Source organism: Anomaloglossus baeobatrachus, chromosome 1 (assembly GCF_048569485.1).
Source record: "Anomaloglossus baeobatrachus isolate aAnoBae1 chromosome 1, aAnoBae1.hap1, whole genome shotgun sequence".
NCBI lineage: Eukaryota > Metazoa > Chordata > Amphibia > Anura > Aromobatidae > Anomaloglossus > Anomaloglossus baeobatrachus.
Genome location: NC_134353.1, coordinates 119,100,780 through 119,127,916, shown reverse-complemented (window position 1 = coordinate 119,127,916; position 27,137 = coordinate 119,100,780). Strand labels below are relative to the sequence as shown.

The 27,137-nt window shown below is 43.7% G+C and overlaps 1 protein-coding gene across 5 annotated transcripts in view; it reads left to right on the top strand.

Moving 5' to 3' along the window:
- ATP8A1 (ATPase phospholipid transporting 8A1) overlaps positions 1–27,137 on the top strand; it is a 324,895-nt gene that overhangs the window by 134,353 nt on the left and 163,405 nt on the right. For 3 of the 5 annotated variants that reach the window (XM_075347005.1, XM_075347006.1, XM_075347003.1), the window contains exons 8-11: positions 4,772–4,845; positions 9,438–9,507; positions 12,450–12,577; positions 25,176–25,287. In XM_075347005.1, coding sequence (XP_075203120.1) covers positions 4,772–4,845; positions 9,438–9,507; positions 12,450–12,577; positions 25,176–25,287 — 384 coding nt within the window. The remainder of the gene's footprint in view (positions 1–4,771; positions 4,846–9,437; positions 9,508–12,449; positions 12,578–25,175; positions 25,288–27,137) is intronic. The other 2 variants (XM_075347007.1, XM_075347004.1) reach the window with 1 other exon arrangement.

Below are 27,137 nucleotides of genomic sequence, written 5' to 3'. Positions count from 1 at the left end.
ACCCCCAGCATCAGCCTCCCCCAGCATCAGCCTCCCCCAGCATCAGCCTCTCTCCTCCCAGCCTCCCCCAGCATCAGCCTCCCCCAGCATCAGCCTACACCCTCCCAGCCCCCCCCAACATCAGCCTCCCCCTCCCAGCCTTCCCGAGGATCAGCCTCTCTCCTCCCAGCCTCCTCCAGCACGCCGTGCTCCTCTGCCGACACTCACAGATCCGATCGCATACACTCACACACCCACCCGATCGCATACACTCACACCCACCCGCTCGCATACACTCACACCCACCCGATCGCATACACTCACACCCACCCGATCGCATACACTCACACACACACACATTGACGATATTGCACATATGCGCTCACTCACAACATCCGGAGATACCACATGCTTCTGGCCATGTGATCCTCCGGCAGGTCCTGGAAGCTCACAGCACAGTATCGCGGCCGAGAAGCAAGCGATATCTCCGGAGTGTGAGTGTGTGGATGCGATGTGAGGTGTGTGTGAGAGTGAGTGTGATCTGATGTTATGTGTGTGCGTGTGGATGTTCCGCCGCTGCAGGACCTTGATGCGCTGGTAACTATACTACCATGGTTACCAGCGCATCCCGTCCCCACTCGCACAGGAGCCCACACCAGCATACGCCGGCCAGCCCCAGCAATGCGAGGGTTTGTCGGCTGGGTTGGCGGCGTATGCTGGTGTGGGCTCCCGGGGGTACAGTACTCACCTGGGAGTCGTGTCTCCGTGTCAGTTCGGGGGATGCGTGCGGGGGGCGGGGCCAGAGCGAGCGTGCATTGCGTGAGGGGGGTGGGGCGTGGCCGAGTTGCCAATACGTGCAGGGTGCCGGGGCGAGAGGCCAATCCGTGTGGGGGCGGAGCCTGTGCGAGCGGCCGGCCAATCCGTGTGGGGGGGGGAGCCAGGGCGAGCGACCAATCCGTGCGGGGGGGCGGGGCCATGGCGAGGCCAGCGGCCAATCCGCTTTGTGTCACCGTAAGGACACAATTTTGGAGCAAGACAGACAGACAGAATAAGGCAATTATATATATATAGATATACATATACATATATATATATGCATATATAGATATAGAGATATATATATATATATGTATATGTGTGTGTGTATGTGTATATGTGTGTGTGTGTGTGTATATATATATATATATATATATATATATATATATATATATATACACATACACACTATATTTTAATGTATCTTTAGTTCTGGGCTTCTAATCCAGTGCTGTACATGGGACAGATTGTCATGTGACCAGAGTAGTGTGTATAGGGGGCTGACCAGCTGCTTATTTCAATAGCTAAGCCAGCCCCCTTCTAACACTATAGCAGAGATGGGGGCTAACTTAACAGAAGCACAGAGTCAGGAGCACAGGATCTGAGCAGGTACAGTAAGATTATATCATTAACTAAAAGTAAAATATATCTTTGTACCGTGTTAGCCAGTAGAGATAAAAAAATTGTTTAAAAGAACATGACTGCTTGTTCAGTCTTTAAGTCCAGGACAAAGGAATGACACCTTAACATGGGACCTATTTCTTATATGGCCCCTGCCCCCATCTCTCCTCCTGCTCGCCCACCACCACATTCCTTAGGTAAAAACCCCCATCCCTTACTCCTTAACCCTTTCCTGGATCTATCACTGCCTCAGTCATGTACGTTACGTCTATCTGCCTTCACTCTGCTTGACTGATGGACTAGTGAATTGCGCTCCTGGTAATCTAATAAATAAGACACCACACACTGCGTGACATGGATTAAAATTTTGGCCACAGCAGCCCTTTATTTTAATAAGAAAAAACATCAATAAGAAAAAACAAGATTATCGGCCCAGAGATGTGGTTGTTATAAATCCCAGCCCCATATCCCCCTCCGCCGTGTACACCTAGCTCAAGGGGGAATCTGGGTATACCCCTTGATCATTTTCCTTGTGTCCGCTGAGCTCCTCCCCAGGGACCCATCTATTCCACTGTCCACTGAGCTCCTCCCCAGGGACCCATATTCCACTGTCCGCTGAGCTCTGGCCCAGGGACCCCATTAAAAACATAATTCTCCAACCAACAAAGAGGGGGTTTAAACAACCACATCCCGCCAAGACTCGCTCTTGTGACACCTTACAAGAGTGAGTTCCTCCACAACTTAATGGCTCGTTCTACTCCTTCTTGTATTCCCAACATCCATATATCAATGCCAATGTCATTAAGATGTACCTTATCATCTCTCCAAAAATGTTCCTTTGTATTTTCCAGCATCTGGTGACGTATGGCCACCCCTCCGTTTTCCAACACAAATTTTGTTATTTTTTTATTAACCTTTATCCTTGTATTATTGATGCGAGCCACTGATCGCGCTGTTCTCCACATTTGTCTAGCTACTATATCCGACCAGACCACCACTGTTTCTGGGTAAGACCTCCATAAATTCAACATATCAAGCTTTATGTTCCTAACTAAATGTCTTGATGTTCTTATTGCTAAATCATTACCACCTAAATGGATAAGTAAGACGTCCGGGGGGCGGTAGAACTCCACATGATACTGGATTTCTCTCAACAGCTGATGCCACTGCATTCCCCTCTTTCCTATCCATGTCACCCGTGCCAAGGAACTGGGCAACCCCAACTGTTTGCCATTAGGCCTGACTGCTGCACGTAAGGCCCCCCAAAAAACAAATGAATGTCCCATGATCCAAACCAGGCATTGCTGTTCAGCTAAAACAAAAAACAAAAACACAATTATCACACAATTGTCTAAATGAAGACACAACTACTATAAGATTACCACAATGTACACATATATATACATGTACGCCATTTATAATAAATGTAATCGAATGTAACTCTTAAATCTGCTCGATTCCCATCTCCCGATTTTTTTAACTATGTCAGGCCCTAAGCCCCATCTAGCAGCTTCTGTGGCTGCTCCTATCCTAAATGAGTGTGAAGTGAATGCATTTGGAGACTCTCCCAATATTGTCAGGCATTTTTTAAGAACTGCTGTGAATTGAAATTGTGACAATGACTTACAATCCTCATGAATTAGTAATGAACCTTGGATATTTGGCCTTCTTGAGACATAGTTTCTAAAACAGATGACCGGGCAGGCCCTGGACCCGCTTAAAGGAAACAATGTGATCCATTTTCCTCTACCCTGTTGATCAGTTTTTGACTTTGCCAGAAAACATTCTAATCTGTCTGTGTACTGATGCACGTCCTCGTCTTGTAGACCCCCACTTCTGGTGGAGCTACTCGCCACCAACTCGCTGATTCTAAAAGCGCCAAAAAAGGCCAGTGTGAATGCACAACTAAAGAGAAACACTTCAAAGGGACTGCTACAGACTCGGCCTAGTACACTCAGTATCTGCTGCAATAACTGGAAAGAAATCGGACGCCGTTTATCTCTGGTCTTCTTACAACTTTTCCTGTAACCCTTTAGGGCCTGCTTAACTAAAAAATGCTTTGTGTAATCAGTGAAGTCGTGCAACTTAAACCAAAAAGCTAATCCAGACATTTTACTATCAATACTGGACAATGAAGTACCATCCACAAAGGCCCTGCTAATGTAAAATAACAACAAGGAAACATTGTCATGTAACCTGGCATCATGTCCCACTAGAGCACACAAGTCTTCCCATTCCCTCCATGCTGACTGGTACCTCTGCCATGTGCTTACACCCACAGACCGTTCTATCAGAGCGTATGCGGTGTCACTGGCAGTGACCACAGAAAATCCGGACACTTCTTGCCTTGTACCTCTGCCATCGGGGCTAACGAACGGAATCTGTCCCACTGAAAACGAGACAGAGCATCAGCCACAGAATTGCAAACACCGGGGACATGCACAGCTGTAATCTGACAATTTGACTTTAAACAGCGCAGCACTAGATGACGCAGCAACGTAACAACAGGCAGGGAAGAAGCTGATTGTTTGTTGATGACTTCTACAACTCCCAAGTTATCACAATGAAATCTCACTTTTCGGTTTTGGAAAATATTGTACCAAATTTCACAAGCAACCACTATGGGGAACAATTCAAGGAGTACTAAGTTTCGTGTTAACCCATTGTTTCTCCAACTCTCTGGCCACCTATCTGCACACCACTGTCCCGAACAATATGCACCAAAACCAGTTGACCCCGCTGCATCAGTGTGGATGTCTAGATCATCTCTGTTCTTTTAAACAATTTTTTTATCATTAACTAAATCACTTTGGCCATTTTTCTTTTCCGTAGAAAACCCTTTAAGGGAGAGCTGCAACACAGATCACAACATTGATCCTATTTGTAGTGGAAAATAGAACAGCCCCATTATATCCTTGTTCTATCAGTACAAAGTGACTGTTCAAACCAAGCACTGGCAGTCTGCGCATACTGTATCCGGGCAGTTCAATGCTTTTTCCCCTTTACTTGTTTTTCATCTGTCTCCTGTAAAACCTGGAAAAGGGATACAAGTAGGAGGGAAGGTGCACTGAATTGTCTGGCCACGCCAACTGTGCAACGAGCGCCTGTGCTTGGTTTGAACAGTCATTTCTGCACTGACTGAAGTAAAGAAATTTCATGAAACTTATTCTTTTAGCAGTTTAATTTATTGCCCCATCACATGTATATTAAGACCCAGTTAGGAACAGAAGATGGAAATGTCAATCTTTATTTTATTAATCTACAAATTTTCTACTTAATATTTCTATTCTCTTTGTTGTTGTCTCCTGTCTCCTTTTATGTCTTCCATCGTCCCTCCATTCTGATTGCCACATAGGTGGCTATAGGGGAGATAGTGAAAGTGACCAATGGGGAGCATCTCCCGGCTGATCTCATCAGTCTGTCTTCAAGGTCAGAGAAGTAGCGGAGACAGCTCTGTGCAAGTCCTGTATGAAAATACATCCTCCTCTGTAATGAAAATAGAAATGGTATGCCTCGTATTGAAGCTGACCTGTGTGCTCTCCTGACGTGTCTATTGTAGTAAATAGCAGTACAGTGGAACCTCATTTAACGAGTAACCCACTTAACGAGAATTTTGCTTAACAAGCAAAGCTTTCTGTAAATTTGTAACTCAGTTTACGAGAAAGCTTTGCTGTACAAGCAAAATCCTCACCGCGCACACTTCCGGTTCCGTACATCCACCGCGCTCTAACCCACTCTTGCAGTCCACACAAGCACGCACGCACACACACACATACAGTATTATGCTCGCCTTACCTTCCGTTCGATCGCCGGCCTCCTGGGTCCTGTAGTTCGCCGCTCCAGGCTGTGTATCGGCAACCATAGCGACAAAGCAGGAACTTCGGCTGTCAGACGCCACTCAAAGGCAGTCAATCAGAGGCAAGCGGCTCCTGCCTTTGACGTCAGCGCTCTGGCAGCGGAAGATCCTCCCTCGTCGTGATGGTTACCCGATACACAGCCCGTACAAGCGAACAGCAAGTCCCAGGAGACCGGCGATGGAACGGAACGGAAGGTAAGGTGAGCATAGTGTGTGTGTGTATTGCAATGATTTCCTATGGGAAATCTTGCTTTGCTGAACAAGTAACTTGGTTAACAAGCACAGTCCCAGAACGGATTGTTCTCGTTAACCAAGGTTCCACTGTATTCCCAGTAACACATAATCATTTTTTTATTAGGATTCTTCATTTTTTTGAGCCTCATTTAGGCTATGTTCACACAGGGCGTTTTTGCTGCTTTTTTTTCTGCAGTAAAACTGTAGCAAAACCTCATCTCTTGGCAGGAAATAACCTGCGGTTTTAGTGCATTTTTACAGCGTTTTTGCACTTTCTTCATTGCTTTGGATCAGTAATAAAAACGCTGCAAAAACTCTAAGAATTTACATGCCGCTTCTTTCAAAAACACAGCAATAACCAAGCAGGTTGACATTTCAGTGTTTTGTGTGTGTACATGAGATTTCTGGAATCTCAGACTTTGTTGGTACTGTAAAAGCAGTGTTTTATTAGCATGCATTTGCATATAACCAATGAAAAAAAACATGCAAAAAAAAAAAAAAAATGCTGCAGATACGCCCTGTGTGAACATAGCCTTATTCTTCCTGTAATTGTATGCATTTGGGTCGTAGTCCCTATACCTTCTGAGATTGTCCAATCATTGCCAGACTCTGGAAAACCCACTCTTCTTCCAAGGAAAATGGTAACACCTAGTTGACAATTGATTCACAAGTTTGTGGGAGAAATAAGAGGCATAGCACAATGGCGAGTTCTAAGGCTATGTGCGCACTGAGCATTTTTTATGGGGTATTTGCGTGTTTTTCGGGTGCGTTTTGTTCGTTTTCGGGCTCAAAACTGCATGACTTTGCTTCCCCAGTAAAGTCTGAGTTCTCATTTTTGTTGTCCGCACACAAGTTTTTTCCTTTTTTTTTTTTTTTTTTGATGCGTTTTTGAGCTAAAAATAAATAAACATGTCAATTCTTTTCTGCGTTTTACTGCGTTTTTTTACCCATGCAATGCATTGGAAAAACGCAGCAAAACCCAGTGATCAAAAACGCAGCAGAAAATGCACCGAAATGCAGTAAAAACGCATGCGTTTTGGCCGCGGGTGCATTCTTGTGCATTTTTTTGCGTCCAAAATTTGCATCGTTTTTGAAAAGCACAAAAAGTCATACTGCGCACATAGCCTAAGACGTCATTGATATTTCGCGGAGAATGCGATTTGCTAAAACAGACATGACAGGAGAGATGACAGGTCCTCCTTCAAGAGGTTGTCTGGGGCTGAGCAGTTGGTGACCTTTTTCTATCAGGTTCTCCATATGAGATTGGTGAAATTGGCCACGTATTAATTAAAGCAGTGTATACAGCCAATCTATACATTGCTTAGTGGCCGCTGCCGAGGACACCAGGACTTATTTCACATGCAAGTGAGAACCCTGCAGCTTTATGGGACTTCTGTGTTCAATCAAATTTTAAGCCCCAGGAAGCCCTTTAAAGGGGTATTCACATCTCCACGATCCTGTCCCAATATGTAGTAGGTGTAATAATAATATTGTCAAACATCTCTAATCAAAAATGTAGTATAGTTCTCCTGATATAGCCATATCTCTTGCCTCATGTGCAGGGCATTGCAGTTTAGGTATCTATGGTTGGTTACAAACACTCATGTAGTGACAGGTATGCGACCACAAGCAACTAACTAATATGCAATGCCCTGCACCTGAGGTAAGACACATGGCTATAATCAGGAGAACTATATTACATTTCTAATTGGAGTTATTTGCTAATATTACTATTATTACACCTACTACATATTGGGATAGGCTCTTGGAGATGGGAATAACCCTTTAAATATACATCCAAAACAACTTCTCAAACTATATATCCCCTGTGTAAATATATGTACCTACAGCTATATGCATGTGGTACCTTAATACAGAACACATTAAAACATTTTTTTTTTTAAATTTGCATTCCAATAGAATAAACAAAAAATAAAATCTGATGGTTTCCCAAATTTTCAGTACATAACCCAGTGGATCCCTTGCACAGAGCAGATTGCTGCTATATAACGTGTGGCGTGTGAGCGGCTTGTTCCCACTGCATGTTACATATTTGGCTTTCACTAATCCGCACCCATGGTTCTTTGCTCTGATTGTCCCTTTTCTATCTTTTTATGTTCTTGCATGTTTTATTGTCACTTTCTATGATAAAGAAATGTATATTTGCATATGACGTAGATCTTTATTTTTTCTCTTGCTGCATGGACCACTTTGCTTGATGGGGCATGCAGTTATCACGTCATGTTGTATTTAAAAGCATGATGCTTCTTTTCTGCTTAAAACGCTACCTGCTTTATTTTATCACTCCTCTAAACACTTTAGGGTGAGTAAAGGGAATCTGTCAACAGGATTTTGCTACCACATCTGAGAACAGCATGATGAAGAAAAGGGAATCCTGATTCCAACGATATATCACTTTACTGGGCGCAACGATGTGACACAATCAGAGTTGGTTGATGTACTAGAGCTCAGAAAGCTAAATTTGCCCACATCACAGCTTTGTGTGTACATTGTCTATTGACCGTGAGCTGCTTATTAGAGCAAGGGGTTGTGGTCGGTCTAGCAGACCTGTGAGCTGTAATCCAGGCAGTGATAGTCTCCTGGTGATAAAATCTTCATTGTGTAGAAACCGCCCACCGTCTATTAAATGACACATTGCTGAATTCAGGGTTTCAACACCCTACATCATGCTGTCCTCTGATTACATAGCAAAAACCTGCTGACAGATTCCTTTAAAAGTCTGGAAACCTCAAATATATGGAACCCATATCATTTTTTTCTTTTTACTTCAATAAGGCAGCTTTGATTTATATAATGGATTCATCCAAAATGAACTAAATAAACTATCGTAGGGATGAGATGACTTAAGAGCCACTTCATATTTGAAGCCATTATTATCTACCCTTTTTTAAAGAAGATTTCTTAGCATTAAAAATCTTTCATATTGTATAGATTAGAAAAACACAAATAGAATATATTTGCTTTTTGTAAAAAAAACAAAAGGGAAGTCATGAAATTAATTTACATAGTATGGCGCTCCCTCAAGAGGTCCACTGTACGAGAGAATGTTGGTGGACACAACACTCAGAATAATCCTCTGATTACTGTAGAGCCAGCAATAGTAATAGTCGTACAACATACACCTTATACTATAAATCCCACAGGTTCCCATCGGTGCGGAAAGTGTCAACTGCCAGAGGGGGAAGGAGATTGATTCTGCTCAACACCTGCACCAAAAGCATTGTTTATCAGCCGCACCAATTGGAATACAATAAATAAAAATTAAAAACATATTTGGGTATGCTACACACTATAAATTACTTTTACGATGGATTTCTACAGTTTTAATGTGGAAATGTGTGAGATGGCACCATGCATGTAGGTGTTCGAGTAGGACCACACATAGACAAGAGCATTAATGGCTCCAATAAATAAGTACAATCTCTGAAAATCTGTTTTTTTAAAGAAAACCACAAAGCTGGCCTAAAAGGTAGAAGAGGATTGTGGATATCGCTGTTCCCCTTAAAGTGATTCAGATCTAATCGGCCTTATATTGCGGTCACCCTCATTCATCTCTACAGTGGACATTTAGGATCACCTTCTGAAATAGGAAAACCTTTTCACTTTTGAAACCATTAATTTTTCCACTTTTTTTTAGTCTGGAACACTTTTCCAGAAACCCATTAAAACAAATCAGGCAACATTTTCCATCTTTAGTAACCTCTGAAGTTTCGCTTGTGCCTGCCTAAGCTTTTCATTTGGCTTCCAATGCATTTGGTCATTTACTGCTTCCTCCTTTATAATTTGTGTAGTGGGTTCTACTTTTTAATATTTTTTAAGTGGAAAAAAATATAAATGGAAACCTTTTTTTCATTTTTAACTTTTGCTGTGTATTTTTTTGTTCCTTATACTTTATTTTCTTTTACACCAGTGAGCCACAAGCCATGTGCTACATTGAGACCTCAAACCTTGATGGGGAAACCAACCTGAAAATCCGCCAGGTATGTGACCATCATTTGGTAACTGGGAAAAGTTCAACTTAAACGTGGATTGAATGAAGTGTAATTTTGAAAATACAGATTGGATTTATTACTTTTCAAAATTACATTATTCTTTTAATCCATGTTTAAGTGTATGCTGCTGGGTTGGAGGACATAAGGGGCCTAAAGCGGGCTTTACATGCTACGAGATCGCTACAGCGATCTCGTTGGGGTCACTGATTTTGTGATGCACATCCGGCCGCTGTAGCGATCTCGTTGTGTGTGACTCCTAGGAGCGATTTTGGATTGCTGTAAAAACGTCCAAAATCGCTCCTCGTTGACATGGGGGTCCTCTCCCAATTATCACTGCTGTCGCTTGGGCGAAGTTGATCCTCGTCCCTGTGGCAGCACACATCGCTACATGTGACGCCGCAGGAACGAGGAACCTCTCCTTACCTGCCACACGCCAGCAATGAGGAAGGAAGGAGGTGGGCGGGATTTTTGTCCCACTCATCTCCGCCCCTCCGCTTTGATTGGGCGGCCACTTAGTGATGTCGCTGTGATGCCTGAGCGAACTGCCCCCTTAGAAAGGAGGCGGTTCGCCGGTCACAGCGACGTCGCCGAGCAGGTAAGTACGTGTGACGCTGCCGTAGCGATAATGTTCGCTACGGCAGCGATCTTCACATATCGGCATAACAATAGGGGCGGGTGCTATCACGCTCGCCATCGCTAGCATCGGCTAGCGATGTCGCAGCGTGTAAAGCCACCCTTAGGCTGAGGCCACACGGGTATTACTGTGTGTCCTCGCATGACACTCGGCACTCGCTCGCAGCACAGTGGGAGCAGAGTATCATGCGACTGTGGTCCGATCGTGCGATCATACCACAGCTGCGGAGGGGTGGGCCGGTACTGCAGAGGGAGGGATTTATCTCCCCATCTCCTCCATTGCCGGCTGATGCCATTCTCGCCCTGCACTCGCAGTACACCGGTGTAATACAAGTGCAGTGTGATGTTTACCTCGCCCCATAGACTTGAATGGGTGCGAGTGAAATAGGATCGCAATACACTCGCAGTATTTTGCGACTGTTTTCACAGTCCGATTAAGGCTGAGAAAATATTCGCTCATAGGAGCAGGCCCATAGACTAATATTGGTCGGAGTGGAATGCGATTTTTAATCTCATTCCACTCGCTACAATATTCTCTCTGTGTGTCCTAGGCCTGACAGGTTCCCTTTAAGAAAGTAAAAGTGAGGTTTTGTTTTTCTTAGCAGAATATCTGTGTGCAGAATTATTTTGCAACTAAATGAAAAATGTAAGTTTTCTCATCTCAATTGTTTTTCACCTGTTTAAGGGAATGGATATGCAACTCATAGAAAGTGAAATAAAATGATACCTTGATGTCTGCCTTATTCCAGAGTGATGCAGATTTTTATTAATATGTAAATGAGCTTTTAAGATCTATGGGCCGGATCTCCCTGAGAATCTGTGCCCAGAGCTTATATTAAATAAAAGTGGACAGACATGTAATGACTGACAGCCTGCTCTCCTGATCTACATGTCTCACACTGGTAACTCCCCATTTAATGTAAGGAAGCTCTCTAGGCAGATTCTCAGAGAGATTTATGTCCGGCCAATATATCTTAATAGCTCACTTGCATATTAAATTTCTCAGGAATAAGACATCGGATCGCTGATATCGTATATCACTTCATTCAACCTTCTATGACCTACATGTCCATAAAGACGGCTTAGGAGGGTTGATCCTACTGACTCGTACTCATTCGCTTCAACTTGAGAATAACCAAACAACTCGATATTACAAAAATACATTTCTGACATTCCAAAAAAATCTCAGTGACCAAAATAGCCACCCTTCTTTTCAATGCCAGTCATATGTCTTCCATCCATGAAGTCTGTTAGTTTCTTAATGTGTTGACAATCCACTTTTTGGGCTTCACCAACCAAAACCTTCCAGACCCTGCTCAGAGAGGTTACAGTTTTCCTTCCCAATCTCACATTTAAGAAGGGCCCACAAGTTCTCATTAGGGTATAGGCCAGGTGAGGAAGAGGCCATGTCATTATTCTTCATCTTTAAGGCCTTTTCTGTTTTTGAAGAAAGTGTCTTCTAAAAATTAACAGTAAATTTGAGAATTGATTTTGAGTCCATCTTCAACACGAAAAGATCCAACTAGCTCATCACTAATACCAGCCCATACCAGTACCCACCACCACATCACTGACGTCTGAGTCCAAGTGGAGGTCTGTGCCCGTTACTGATCCATCCACGGGCCCATCCATCTGATCCATTCAGAGTCCCTCTCATCTCATCAGTCTATAAAACCTTTGAGTAATCTGTCGTCAGATATTTCTTGGCCCAGTCTTGACGTTTCTCCCTCTGTCTTGCTCAGTGGTGGTCGGCTTCCGCCTTCCTTACATTGGCCATTTCTCTGAGCTCTGAACACCTTGTTCTTCTGGGCCTCTTTTGATGTTTGTGTTCACACCCCAATATATTAGCAATTTCAAGAGTGCTGCATCCTTCTCTAAAATTTGTAGCAATTTTTGACTTTCCATAGTTAAATCTCTTTTGTCCCATTTTTCCCTGAGTAAAACAAGCTGCCTAATAAGTCTGCACACAGTCTATAGGAATATTCTTATTGATGATTACTAATTAAAAGTGATTTTAACGAACCTGAATGTATGGATACAGTCTTTTGCCACTTGGCATTTTCATAGGTATAACCCATCAGTGGTGTACAAATGGTGCAGGGAGCCACATGGCTAAGTGATAACATGAAGAGGTTTTCTGGTAGTAAAAAACGCCTAAAAAATGTCATCCAGCTCAAAATATTAAAAAGCAAACAAAGCGATACAACAGCAAAGTAACAAACAATGGCCCGAGGAGGTGTTTATTCCTCTGACATCTTTTTTCTATTTTCTCTTTTTTTGTTTCTCCTTCTTTCCAGGGTCTTTCCCTGACAGCCGACATGAAGGACATTGACAGCTTGATGAGCCTGTCTGGCAGGATCGAATGCGAGAGCCCTAACAGGCATCTGTATGATTTCAATGGAAACCTCAGGCTTGATGGCCAGGTGTAAGTATGAAGCAAATGCACATTATTATTACCTCAGAATTATAATAGAAATAGTCTATTAGGTTATTTTAAACCGTTTATTGTTAAGTTTGCTGTTAAAATGTAAATTTACGCACATAATGTCAAATCAAACCTGGTTTATAATGAGATTATTAGGCTATGTGCGCACTAGGCCGTTTTACCCGCGGATTTACTTGCGGATTTGCTGCGGAAATTTCTTAAGAAATGTCTGCAATCTTTGTGCAGACATTTCCCAGCAAATCCTATGAGAAAAAAAAATAGCTTGAGAAGATTTTCTTGAGAAAATGAGCATGTCCATTCTTTTCCGCAGGTACCTGCGGATTTCTGCAGTACAGCCTGCAAAATCCGCAGGGAACAACCTGCGGGAAAATTGCGGCAAATTCACGGCAAATCCGCATGCGGATTTACCGCGGATTTGGTGCAGATTTTTTCCGGAGGTCCGGAAATCTTCCACTCCCAGAAGTTTCTCAAGAAATTTTCTTGAGAAACTTCACATTTCTAGTGCGCACAAAGCCTTAGACACAGAATATTCCGCACAGAAGTAACTAAATTGTATTCTGTTTGTTTCAGACCATAAGGCTGCGTTACTGTGATCAGGGTTCACAGCGTTTTGGACGCAGCGTGTTTTCCCTACATCCAAAACGCTGCGTTGTACAGCACAAGAACAGTGGATGGGATTTCTAGAAATCGCATGCCCACTGTGTGTATGTGCTGCCGGCAGCGAAAACTGACCTGCGGTGCGGCTTTCCGAGCTGCAGCATGTACATTTTTTGCTGTGGAGACGTAAGCGTTCACCGCAGAAAGAACGCAGCAAGAGACCGCGACTACCCGAGCCCGGATCGTGGGCACCAGCAGCTACGATCTTCTGCGGAGGAGACTTGCGGTCTTGCAGGTCAGGTCCCACCATGTCCAGGACTCAGTGGGTCCTGATCGTATGCACATACCCTAAGACGCACCAAGGTTTGGACAACAGAAAATAGGAAAAAAAATGTTATCAAAACTACTGGAGGTAATGATGGTTACTGTTGTGCTCGTTTCTTGGTGCTCTACGGTAAAAGAGGAATAATGATTTTTACTAAAGTGGAAGAAGTACGGTATATTAGCAGGGTGGTACCAAAAAATAAAAGGCTTCATATGCTGTCCCTGCGTCTCTCCTGCCACGCGGAGCAGGCACACACTACATTACCATAATTTTCCAGGCAGTGTGACTGATGCTTCAGCTCTCAGCGGTCTCCTGCCCTGCTCCAATTCGATCAGTCAGGCTGGAGGAAAGCGAGTTCATGGGAACCAATTGACTGAAACATGCACACTCTCTTTTTTAGCAAGATTTTTTTCTTGCTAAAAAATGGCATCTTTCTATTCCATAATATAAAACAGTAACTTTTGGGGCAATGTTTTCTGCCAGAATTGCCTCCCCATACTAGACGTTTCCTACCCATATTAATGATTTGTATTTATCGTTTTAGTTTTGTTCCATTAATCAGAATATCTGACAGATGTTGTATATGGACCTTTTACAGCTTTTGCAGAAACTTTGGCGGGGGTTGTTTAGGATTCAGTTATGTGTGTGAGATAACACGGCCAAATAAAGGACAATTTGTTCAGAATATAAATAGAATCCTATTAAATATCACCAAAGCCACATGTGGCAGCAAAATGCGAAATACACTGAGGTCTATTGGAAGGATTTCATATGATCATTACAGGAGGCTTGTACGCAGCGTTGGACTGGCTACCGGAGGAACTGCAGTAATACAAGTCCTGGCCGTGGTTACCTGCACTGAACTCCGGAGCTCTCACCTGAGCTCCGGAGTGCAGCCTGGACTGAGCCGCAGATTTGCAGGATTGAACTACGAGCGCCGACTGATTCCTCGGCTATCACAGTTCAGTCCATGACAGCTGCGGACAGGCCAGGCTGGACTCTGCAGCTCAAGTGACAGCTCCGGAGTTCAATACAGGTAACCACGGCCAGGACTGGTATTACCGACTGTTTCCGGTAATACTAGTCCTAGCTACGGTAACCTGTATTCAGCTGCGAACAGGCCGGGTTGCACTCCAGAGCTCAGCTGAGAGCTCCGGAGTCCAGTGCAGGTAACCGCAGCCAAGACTGTGATTACTGCAGTTCCTCCAGTAGCCTGTACGACGCTACGTGTTTGAAATCTAATGTAAACATACTGTACATGATACTCATGACAATCACTTACTCTCTAGCTGTTCATTTCTATCCTGTGATCTGATTTCCAATTTTTGTTTACTCTTGTTTGCATTTTTACAGAAATTTACCAGTTCCCTAAAAGGTAATCTGTTAGCAGGTTTTTGCTATGTAATCTGATAGCAGCATGATGACAGAGACCCTGATTCCAGTGATGTAATATTTCGTTTACCGAGTGTGGCAGTTAGGATAGAATCACCGTTTTCTCTGCAGCAGATCTAGCAGAGTTCGGAAAGCTGAGCTGTGTATAACCCCGCCCACACCACTGATTGGCTGCTTTCTGTGTACAATGTATATTGACAGAAAGCTGCCAATTGGTGTTGTAGATATTGTTGGACCAGGAGCTACCAGACACCCAGTCATCTACTGTTAATCTCCTGCTGATTTAAACTCTGATTTTTATTTATTTTTAAACAAAAAAAAAAAAAAACACAGGGAATTTGTCAGCATGATTTTGCAATGTTAGCTGAGGACAGCATGCTGCAGGGGTAAAAAAAAGCAACTGTGCTTCTCTTATCCTTGTGTGAGCTATTGTTTACTTAAACTAAAGGGTTTATTATCCTGTGATTTGAGGACTACAAAGTCTCCTGTCATGTTGTCTGATGCCCCCTGCTGCAATTGACTTTTCAGTGAATGCGCGCGCAATCTGTATTGAGATCCTGGTGTGGGTGATACCGCTCAACCAGCTCTGCTAAACTCAATTCTTTAATAATGTCAGAACAGCTGCACCCAGTAATTTAAGTTAAACATGGTTAGTTTAAGAATCTCTTTGCCTAAAACATACTGCTCTCAGATGATGTAGCAAAAACCTGCTGACAGGTTCCCTTTAATGTGACACATTGCTGGAATCCTATTTTACATTAAGCTGCTCTCAGATTACATAGCAAAAACCTGCTGACTGTTTCACTTTAAAAGTAACAGCCTATCCTTCCTATATGCCATCTGCGTTTAGATTGGTGGGTGTCCGGTTCTCTGCATGCAGCTGATCAGCAGTTTGAAGCTGTTGTGGTGCTCTACATGTCAGATGATAGCAGAAGATCACACTAGGTTCTTTTTATGATAGGTAAAGGGATATTCTTATTGAAGCGACAGTATACCTGCAGATTATGCCATAAATGTCTTAGGCTAGTTTCACACTTGGGTTGAACGGCATCCATTGATTGTGTTGTGTGACGGATGCAACGGATGTGTTGCATTTAGTGGCACAACTGATGCAACGGATCGTACAAAACAACGGAATCTTTTTTTTTTTTTTTTTTTCTTCTTCTTTACAGTTTTACCGGCGGCAGACTATTGTGAACGATCAGTTGATTGCTCACAGCAGCCGGCTGCCGGGTGATCAGCTGATCGCTCACAGCAGCCGGTCACTGGGTGATCAGGTGATCGTTCGGCTGCCGAGAATGTGTGCGGGGGGCGGAGTGCAGGGTTGAGTGGAGCCGAGCGGGACCATGGCGCTGAGGACGTCAGTGCCGCGGGGACTGCATGGCTGGGGACGTGTGTGTGTGTGTGTGTGTGTGTGTGTGTGCGCGCGCGTGTGTGTGTATATATGCGGACTGCGGGAGGGGGCGGAGCCGAGCAGGGAAGTGTCGGGCTCCTTGCACCCGTAGCCAGGGTAAATATCTGGTAACTAGGCAAAGTGCATTGCTTGGTAACCCGATGTGTACCCTGGTTACGTGTGCACGGAGCCATAGAGAGCATGCGCAGTGAAATCCTACGGATTGCGCTGCTCAAAAAACGTTACATGCTGCGTTCCTTCCGCCCGGTGGAAGCAACGCAGCGTCGCCCAGCGGAAGAAACGCACATACTTCACTCGCAATCCGTCGTCCATACAAGTCTATGGGAAGCAGCGGAATCCGTTAACGGATTCCGCTGTTTTCCAAAACGGCTGATTGCAACTGAAGGAAAACAACGCAAGTGTGAAAGTACCCATAGATACAAGACAAACACTTATCTAAAGAGCAAGACCCGTCTCATGTGCATCCGAATAAAGATAATGTCTGTTCCCTTCAGCGGAAGCTCTGAAAATAGCTGAGCAAGCGTGAAAAGTTATTTTTGGATTTCTCACAATTAAAAATGCATTCAGCCAAAAAGAAATAGACATTCTCACTGGATCCCATAGTTAATATACCAAGTATTAAACAGCCAGATTGACCTAATTCCTCACAATAGCGATGGTATTATATATAGTAACGATATAAAGTGCGCATACATTCTATGAAAGCAGTCCATGCATCAGTATGTCAAAAGAGGAATGCAAGTAATCAAGGCATTATCCTTCTCGACTGTTATTTTGGATTCTAGGCTTCATCTGTGGTGTTTCTAAAACCCAAACCTACCACTTTAAACCTAATAGAGCCTATAATCAAAAACCGTCACAAATCGCACCCCATATGGCATATAAAGGCAATCTCTTTGCTATCTAGTGTGAGAGCAGCATGATGTACGGGCTGTTACCCTGGCTTCAGCATTGTCACTGCCTACTCTGTGTGTGCCTGTTTAACTACAGTCAGTGTTTCATTAGCAGGAGATTATCACTACAGGACTAGGTGTCTTGTGCCTCCTAGTTCATCCCTGTCCCCACCACTGATTAGCAGTTACTGTCAATGCACAGTGTACACAGAAAGCTGTCAGTCAGTGGTGTTGGCGGAATAATGGGCGGCACGGTGGCTCAGTGGTTAGCACTGCAGCATTGCAGCGCTTGGGTCCGGGGTTCAAATCCCACCAAGGACACCATCTTGAAGGAGTTTGTATGTTCTCCCCGTGTTTGCGTGGGTTTCCTCCGGGTTCTCCGGTTTCCTCCCACACTCCAAAGACATACAGATAGGGACTCTACATTGTGAGCCCCAATGGGGACAGTGTTGCCAATGTATGTAAAGCGCTGTGGAATTAATAGCGCTATATAAATGAATACAATTATTATTATTTATTATTATTATTATTATTATTATTATTATTAATAATAATACAGAGCTCAGCATTCAGAGAACTGCTAGATCTGCAACCGAGAAAACTGTGATTGTATCAAAATGCTTTCATGCAGATTAGCAAGTGACATATTGCTGGAATCAAGGTCTCAGCTCCTACATCATGCTGCTGACATTTTCTCCGTACAAATGGTTGCCACAGTGTTACATGATGGTGGTTTGTACTGTAATGTGAAGAAATAAGGAAAACATTTATAAAGAGAAGAAGTATCAGTATTTTAATAAATCTAACACTAATTTTTTAAACCTATTTTATTTAAACCAATCAGAACACAATGACCCTTGCCTAAAGGAAAATCCATGATATAGGCTACGGCTATGTTCATTGAACTTCACCTTAGTACCCATTCACATTGGACATAAGCTCACAAGAACTGAATTCTTGAACTTACCTGTCTAAGTATGGAGACATGAGGCTCAGTAGGTGCTCTCATCCTGACCTGGCTGTCTTCAGAAAGACCACAATGACCGGGGCTCACCCCACTGAACGAACACACGCCTTCCCTATAGGCAGAGCACTACTGAGACAACACAGGGTGAGGGAACCACACATTGGAAAGACTTTATTGGTTCACCAACAGGCAAAAACATATTGTACATTCCCATCAAGAACACAAGATGGTGCAAGCAACAGAGTCTCACCCGTTCGTTGGCCTGCAAGGGATCAGAATCTTCATGACTTCCACGGCCAACTATCCCAGCCAGCAGCACTCCACTTTTGGCGGGTACCCACTGAGAAGAGATTGCTGCAAGCTTAGAAAGCTGACTGAGCACCACAAGATATGAATCCAGGTGGCAGAGTTTGTCGCCATCTGGGTTCTCTAAGAGAAGTCGTGGGTTCACTGTTGAGCAGTTAAGCAGAGAACCTTCAGCTGGAACCGTAGATCCTAAACTGAAATCCTGTAGAATATCCGAAGTGAAGTAGTTCTATGATTCCCTCAGCTGAAACTGAAGCTCCTTGGCTGAGGTCATGTAGAATAGCTCATTGGTGACAGAAGCAAGGCCCTTTTATACCCCGCAGTTCTCTTACAGGATTGGTGGAGATGGCTGCTTTCTCATTGGTCACTAGTTCAATACGACTGTATAATTTTCCTCTGAATTATGTAGTCTGAAGGGCTGAGACAATCAACTTCTAAATACAGTAGGGCTCTGATCAGTTTGACGTGAGACAATGGCTAACTTCTCTTGATTTAACAAACAATGGAAACTTAGGTCTGGCCCATTAAGGTCTTTTACCCCAGACACAAGTGACCTGATGCTGAGTTGTCACAATGAGCATTGTCTTTTTGCTTTTGTACCTCAATGGAAGGGTCAGCAGTTGCTGGAAGCCTCATAAATCCATAGATCATGCTTTACAGCACATATGATCAAGCCACCATTGCCCGAGCACTTACATATGTCCTCCAGGTGAAAATGACCTGGCCAGTAAGTGTCTGAATAATTGATAATATATGAATATGCAAATTGTTAATTGATGTAGCAGCTGCCTATTGTATAAAATTAGATCTCTTCTAATATAAATGGTAATAACTTCTGAATTAATGAGGTTTAGTCAGGTCCACTGGTGATAATTTATTAGTCGTCGTTCTTTGATGGTCAGAATTGTTGGTCGATCACCTGAAGAAAATAATTATTTGTTTCCAACACAGTAACTTAATGGATTACTCAAGTTTCTTTTTTCCAAAGGTCAGGAGATTTCATTGCTTTCTAAGGTAGATGGCCTAGATGTGGATGATCACTCATCCAGTAAAAAAGTCTATTAATAATGTATCGGCATTGTCTAATGAGGCTGCAGGAGGATCATCAGGCATTTGGGAAATAGAAAATAAGCTCTGGTGACATATTGATTTGCACGTCTTTTGTGGCCTGTAGATCCCCAGCTTGTTTTCTCATTGTGACCTCTAGTGGTTTCCTGGAGAACCTTCCTGGACCTCATGGCACATCACTGAAGATGCACTTCATGGATATTATTCTACAATGTCACTACAAGTCCGTTGTATAAAACCTTCAACCCTGCAGAAAACAACATTTTTATTAGTAAATTGCATGATCTGCGATTCCCTTATTTATTATTAGGGGCAATGTTTTCATTAGCAGATGAGATCAGAACTGAGTTTTTAATTTTCCCAATCATTGCGCTATTGATGCAAGCTTTAATTTACAGCAGACTGCCACAAGGGGCAGGCAAGAGTTTCCCCGCTTCTTATGGGATCTGCTTTGTGACACGCTGCGTATACTGTATCTAGGTGATGTGCTGTGTATACTGTATCTAGGTGATGAGCTGTGTATACTGTATCTAGGTGATGTGCTGTGTATACTGTATCTAGGTGATGTGCTGTGTATACTGTATCTAGGTGATGAGCTGTGTATACTGTATCTAGGTGATGTGCTGTGTATACTGTATCTAGGTGATGTGCTGTGTATACTGTATCTAGGTGATGAGCTGTGTATACTGTATCTAGGTGATGTGCTGTGTATACTGTATCTAGGTGATGTGCTGTGTATACTGTATCTAGGTGATGTGCTGTGTATACTGTATCTAGGTGATGAGCTGTGTATACTGTATCTATGTGATGTGCTGTGTATACTGTATCTAGGTGATGTGCTGTGTATACTGTATCTAGGTGATGTGCTGTGTATACTGTATCTAGATGATGTGCTGTGTATACTGTATCTAGGTGATGAGCTGTGTATACTGTATCTAGGTGATGTGCTGTGTATACTGTATCTAGGTGATGTGCTGTGTATACTGTATCTAGGTGATGAGCTGTGTATACTGTATCTAGGTGATGAGCTGTGTATACTGTATCTAGGTGATGAGCTGTGTATACTGTATCTAGGTGATGTGCTGTGTATACTGTATCTAGGGGATGAGCTGTGTATACTGTATCTAGTTGATGTGCTGTGTATACTGTATCTAGGTGATGTGCTGTGTATACTGTATCTAGGTGATGAGCTGTGTATACTGTATCTAGGTGATGTGCTGTGTATACTGTATCTAGGTGATGTGCTGTGTATACTGTATCTAGGTGATGTGCTGTGTATACTGTATCTAGGTGATGAGCTGTGTATACTGTATCTAGGTGATGTGCTGTGTATACTGTATCTAGGTGATGTGCTGTGTATACTGTATCTAGGTGATGAGCTGTGTATACTGTATCTAGGTGATGTGCTGTGTATACTGTATCTAGGTGATGTGCTGTGTATACTGTATCTAGGTGATGAGCTGTGTATACTGTATCTAGGTGATGTGCTGTGTATACTGTATCTAGGTGATGTGCTGTGTATACTGTATCTAGGTGATGAGCTGTGTATACTGTATCTAGGTGATGTGCTGTGTATACTGTATCTAGGTGATGTGCTGTGTATACTGTATCTAGGTGATGAGCTGTGTATACTGTATCTAGGTGATGTGCTGTGTATACTGTATCTAGGTGATGTGCTGTGTATACTGTATCTAGGTGATGTGCTGTGTATACTGTATCTAGGTGATGAGCTGTGTATACTGTATCTATGTGATGTGCTGTGTATACTGTATCTAGGTGATGTGCTGTGTATACTGTATCTAGGTGATGTGCTGTGTATACTGTATCTAGATGATGTGCTGTGTATACTGTATCTAGGTGATGAGCTGTGTATACTGTATCTAGGTGATGTGCTGTGTATACTGTATCTAGGTGATGTGCTGTGTATACTGTATCTAGGTGATGAGCTGTGTATACTGTATCTAGGTGATGAGCTGTGTATACTGTATCTAGGTGATGAGCTGTGTATACTGTATCTAGGTGATGAGCTGTGTATACTGTATCTAGGTGATGAGCTGTGTATACTGTATCTAGGTGATGAGCTGTGTATACTGTATCTAGGTGATGAGCTGTGTATACTGTATCTAGGTGATGTGCTGTGTATACTGTATCTAGGTGATGTGCTGTGTATACTGTATCTAGGTGATGAGCTGTGTATACTGTATCTAGGTGATGAGCTGTGTATACTGTATCTAGGTGATGTGCTGTGTATACTGTATCTAGGTGATGTGCTGTGTATACTGTATCTAGGTGATGAGCTGTGTATACTGTATCTAGTTGATGTGCTGTGTATACTGTATCTAGGTGATGTGCTGTGTATACTGTATCTAGGTGATGAGCTGTGTATACTGTATCTAGGTGATGTGCTGTGTATACTGTATCTAGGTGATGTGCTGTGTATACTGTATCTAGGTGATGTGCTGTGTATACTGTATCTAGGTGATGAGCTGTGTATACTGTATCTAGGTGATGTGCTGTGTATACTGTATCTAGGTGATGTGCTGTGTATACTGTATCTAGGTGATGTGCTGTGTATACTGTATCTAGGTGATGAGCTGTGTATACTGTATCTAGGTGATGAGCTGTGTATACTGTATCTAGGTGATGAGCTGTGTATACTGTATCTAGGTGATGAGCTGTGTATACTGTATCTAGGTGATGAGCTGTGTATACTGTATCTAGGTGATGAGCTGTGTATACTGTATCTAGGTGATGAGCTGTGTATACTGTATCTAGGTGATGTGCTGTGTATACTGTATCTAGGTGATGAGCTGTGTATACTGTATCTAGGTGATGTGCTGTGTATACTGTATCTAGGTGATGTGCTGTGTATACTGTATCTAGGTGATGTGCTGTGTATACTGTATCTAGGTGATGTGCTGTGTATACTGTATCTAGGTGATGTGCTGTGTATACTGTATCTAGGTGATGAGCTGTGTATACTGTATCTAGGTGATGTGCTGTGTATACTGTATCTAGGTGATGTGCTGTGTATACTGTATCTAGGTGATGAGCTGTGTATACTGTATCTAGGTGATGTGCTGTGTATACTGTATCTAGGTGATGAGCTGTGTATACTGTATCTAGGTGATGTGCTGTGTATACTGTATCTAGGTGATGTGCTGTGTATACTGTATCTAGGTGATGTGCTGTGTATACTGTATCTAGGTGATGAGCTGTGTATACTGTATCTAGGTGATGAGCTGTGTATACTGTATCTAGGTGATGTGCTGTGTATACTGTATCTAGGTGATGTGCTGTGTATACTGTATCTAGGTGATGAGCTGTGTATACTGTATCTAGGTGATGTGCTGTGTATACTGTATCTAGGTGATGTGCTGTGTATACTGTATCTAGGTGATGTGCTGTGTATACTGTCTCTAGGTGATGAGCTGTGTATACTGTATCTAGGTGATGTGCTGTGTATACTGAATCTAGGTGATATGCTGTGTATACTGTATCTAGGTGATATGCTGTGTATACTGGATTTAGGTGATATGCTGTGTATACTGGATCTAGGTGATCTTTGTGACGCTGCGTATACTGTATAGGTGATCCGCTGTGTCACACGCTGCATATACTGTATCTATAGGTGATCCGCTGTGTGACACGCTGCGTATACTGTATCTGTAGGTGATCCACTGTGTGACACGCTGCGTATACTGTATCTGTAGGTGATCCGCTGTGTGACACGCTGCATATACCGTACCTATAGGTGATCTGCTTTGACACGCTGCATATACCGTACCTATAGGTGATCTGCTGTGTGACACGCTGCATATACCGTACCTATAGGTGATCTGCTGTGTGACACGCTGCGTATACTGTACCTATAGGTGATCTGTGTGACACGCTGCATGTACCGTACCTATAGGTGATCTGCTGTGTGACACGCTGCATATACCGTACCTATAGGTGATCTGCTTTGTGACACGCTGCATATACCGTACCTATAGGTGATCTGCTGTGTGACACGCTGCATATACTGTACCTATAGGTGATCTGCTGTGTGACACGCTGCGTATACTGTACCTATAGGTGATCTGCTGTGTGACACGCTGCATATACCGTACCTATAGGTGATCTGCTGTGTGACACGCTGCATATACCGTACCTATAGGTGATCTGCTGTGTGACACGCTGCATATACCGTACCTATAGGTGATCTGCTGTGTGACACGCTGCATATACCGTACCTATAGGTGATCTGCTGTGTGACACGCTGCGTATACTGTACCTATAGGTGATCTGCTGTGTGACACGCTGCATATACTGTAGGTGATCTGCTTTGTGATATGCTGAGTATACTGTTCCTATAGGTGATCTGCTGTGTGATATGCTGAGTATACTGTTCCTATAGGTGATCTGCTTTGTGATATGCTGAGTATACTGTTCCTATAGGTGATCTGCTGTGTGATATGCTGAGTATACTGTTCCTATAGGTGATCTGCTTTGTGATATGCTGAGTATACTGTTCCTATAGGTGATCTGCTGTGTGACATGCTGAGTATACTGTTCCTATAGGTGATCTGCTTTGTGATATGCTGAGTATACTGTTCCTATAGGTGATCTGCTTTGTGGCACGCTGTGCTTATTTTATACTGTGCATTCAGTAAGAAGTGTGCTTTTTTTTTTTATTACATGAGAGTCTATCCAGTGATATCTGTTAATGTAGACCCTCGGAGCGTTGTTCTATATTTGTGAAACCTCCCCATGTATACCTCCAATGGGGATTGCAAAACATAACATAAAATGACCTTTTTTCATCTATATTTTATGTTGCCTCCACAGCCCCTTTTAAAGGGAGTTGTCAATTGTCAGAAAACCCATTAGGTATGACGGCCACCATGTAAACTAGCTGATTACTTCGAGCCCAGCTCCTGAGACTCCCATAAAGCCCAGGGAGTTACATATCAGCTGAATGAATGGCCACCCATATAATACGGGGATAGCTGGTCCTTGTTCTCCGCTGGTGAGTGGAGTTACTCCATGGTCCATAGCGAGAGGAGAACCCCTCTAAGTGGGCCACCGGTGTTATCTTTTTCTAACCCTAGTATTATTATTATTGACACCCAATTTAGTGATGAATTATATACTTTGGTTTTTGCGACTTGCGTGTATTCTCCTGGATAAGCTCCGCAGTATGCATTGTCTCTTACATTAAAATTGGGGAACAAACTTGTCCTTAGTGTCTGTACACATCAAATAGATCTCCACTGAAATCTTACACCTAAAACACATGAATGATCAGCTCAGGCGAGCATGCATGTGTGTGTGGGAAGAGTGGAGTAAGCCATTACCAAACATCAATGGTGATGGCTTATCTCTTGGTATCTCTAAGGAATCCATTGTTTAATGATACCTCATACTTCTGTCTCCCAACATCATCTATCGGGGAGTTTTGTGAGTGCCCCGCACACATGATCCAATTTTAATATGTTGTATTGTATGTGATTGTGACAATTCTGGTAATATTCCTTACCAATGGTGGCGATGCAGAAACATCCTGACACTGCCAGGACGTGGCTTGTAGGGAGACTTGGGTCTAACCAGGTTTGTCTTGTGTTTTCTTGTAGCACCGTCCCATTGGGTCCAGACCAAATTCTCCTCAGAGGAGCTCAGCTGAGGAACACTCAGTGGGTTCATGGCATCGTTGTGTACACAGGTCACGACACAAAACTTGTGCAGGTGAGACACATTTATCTTAAAGAAATCTTCTAGTTTTATTTAGAAGCCGCGTACATGGATGTTGAATGCTTCTGAATGTGGCCACAGCACCGCCTCTCCTACTGTGCCTACCGGACTGGAAGAGATGATGTCATGACTACCAGTCACCTGACTTTTCAGCCAATCTGTGTGACCACCCTTGTCAGGTGACTGCTTGTCGTGACATCATCTCTTCCAGGTGGAGACTGTCCATGTGGCGGCCCTTAAGGGCAGTGTATCAAAATAAGAGGAATTGCATGCTTTTTTTTTTAAATAAATAAATAAAATTAAAAAAAAAAAAATGTGCGGTTCCCCCAATTTTGATACCCAGCCATGGTAAAGCCCACCAACTGGGGGCTAGTATTCTCAGGCTGGGGAGACGCATGGTTATTGCCCCCGCCACACACCTAAAAATAGCAGTCTGCAGCCGCCCAAGATTGCCGCATCCATTTGATGTGACAGTCCCAGCAATTTACCTGGCTCTTCTGGTTGTCACAATTCTGGGCAGCTGCAGGCTGCTATTTGTAACCAATTTGAATCTCTGGATTTTGGTTCCCATAGATTTATATGGGGATCGGTGACCAGCCAGATGTTCGGGACCAATTCCGGGCCGGAACCGGGTTTTTTATTTTAATCTGGTTAGATCTGCTAGTCCCGGTTATCTGCGAGTCCGCCCATCAGTAGTTGCAGGACGAAAAAAATTTAAAATTTTAAAAACTAAAAGGGATTTTTAATGTGATCCCTGTCTGTTGTCTATTTGTATGAATTGATATATGTATGTAAAATATACAATGCTCCACCATGAACTTGTTGCATTTATAATTTTATCTATATATATATAATTGCCTTATTCTGCCTGTCTGTCTTGCTCCAAAATTGTGTCACCGTGACAGTGTCATAAAAGTGACAACTGTCGGATTGGCCGCTGGGCTTGGCCTGGCCCCGCCCCCTGCATGGATTAGCCACTCGCCCCGGCCCTCCGCACACATCGCCCGCTCCAGCGTACACCGGCTCCCGGTACACATGTGCAGGGAGCCGGCATACACTGACGCCTCGCCCGCTCAGCCCCGCTCAAGCATACACCGGCTCCCGGTACACATGTGCAGGGAGCCGGCACACGTCCCTCCGCACACATCGCCCGCTCCAGCGTACACCGGCTCCTGGTACACATGTGCAGGGAGCCGGCCCTCCGCACCCATCGCCCGCTCCAGCGTACACCGGCTCCTGGTACACATGTGCAGGGAACCGGCATACGCTGACGCCTCGCCCCCGCCACACGTTGGCACACTTGGCCCCTCCCCCAGCAGACATAACCTTGCGATGCTGGGATCGTGACGGAGCCGGTGTACGCTGGTAACCATGATACACATCGCGTAACTATAGGAAGCACTTCCCTTAGTTACCCGATGTTTATCATGGTTACCAGCGAACACCGGCTCCCGGTACACATGTGCATACGCTGCGGTCAATAATGAAGTGTCATGCAGCGGTGAAAGAGTTAAAGACACTGCAAGACACTTCATTATAGGCAGCGGGCACCCAAAGAAGAGAGAAGACAAAAGAAAGAAGACCGCGCAGTCATACTCACCAGACGCCGATTGGGAACAGGTGAGCGCATCAAGGTCCTGCAGCGGCGGAACACACACACACACACACACACACACACACACACACACACACACACACACGAGAACAGACAGACACACACACACACATCAGATCGCATCCACACACTCACAACATCCAGTGATATCGCTTACTTCTCGGCGACGATACTGTGCGTGCAGTGACCTTCCAGGACCTGCCGGAGCATCACATGGCCGGAAGCATGT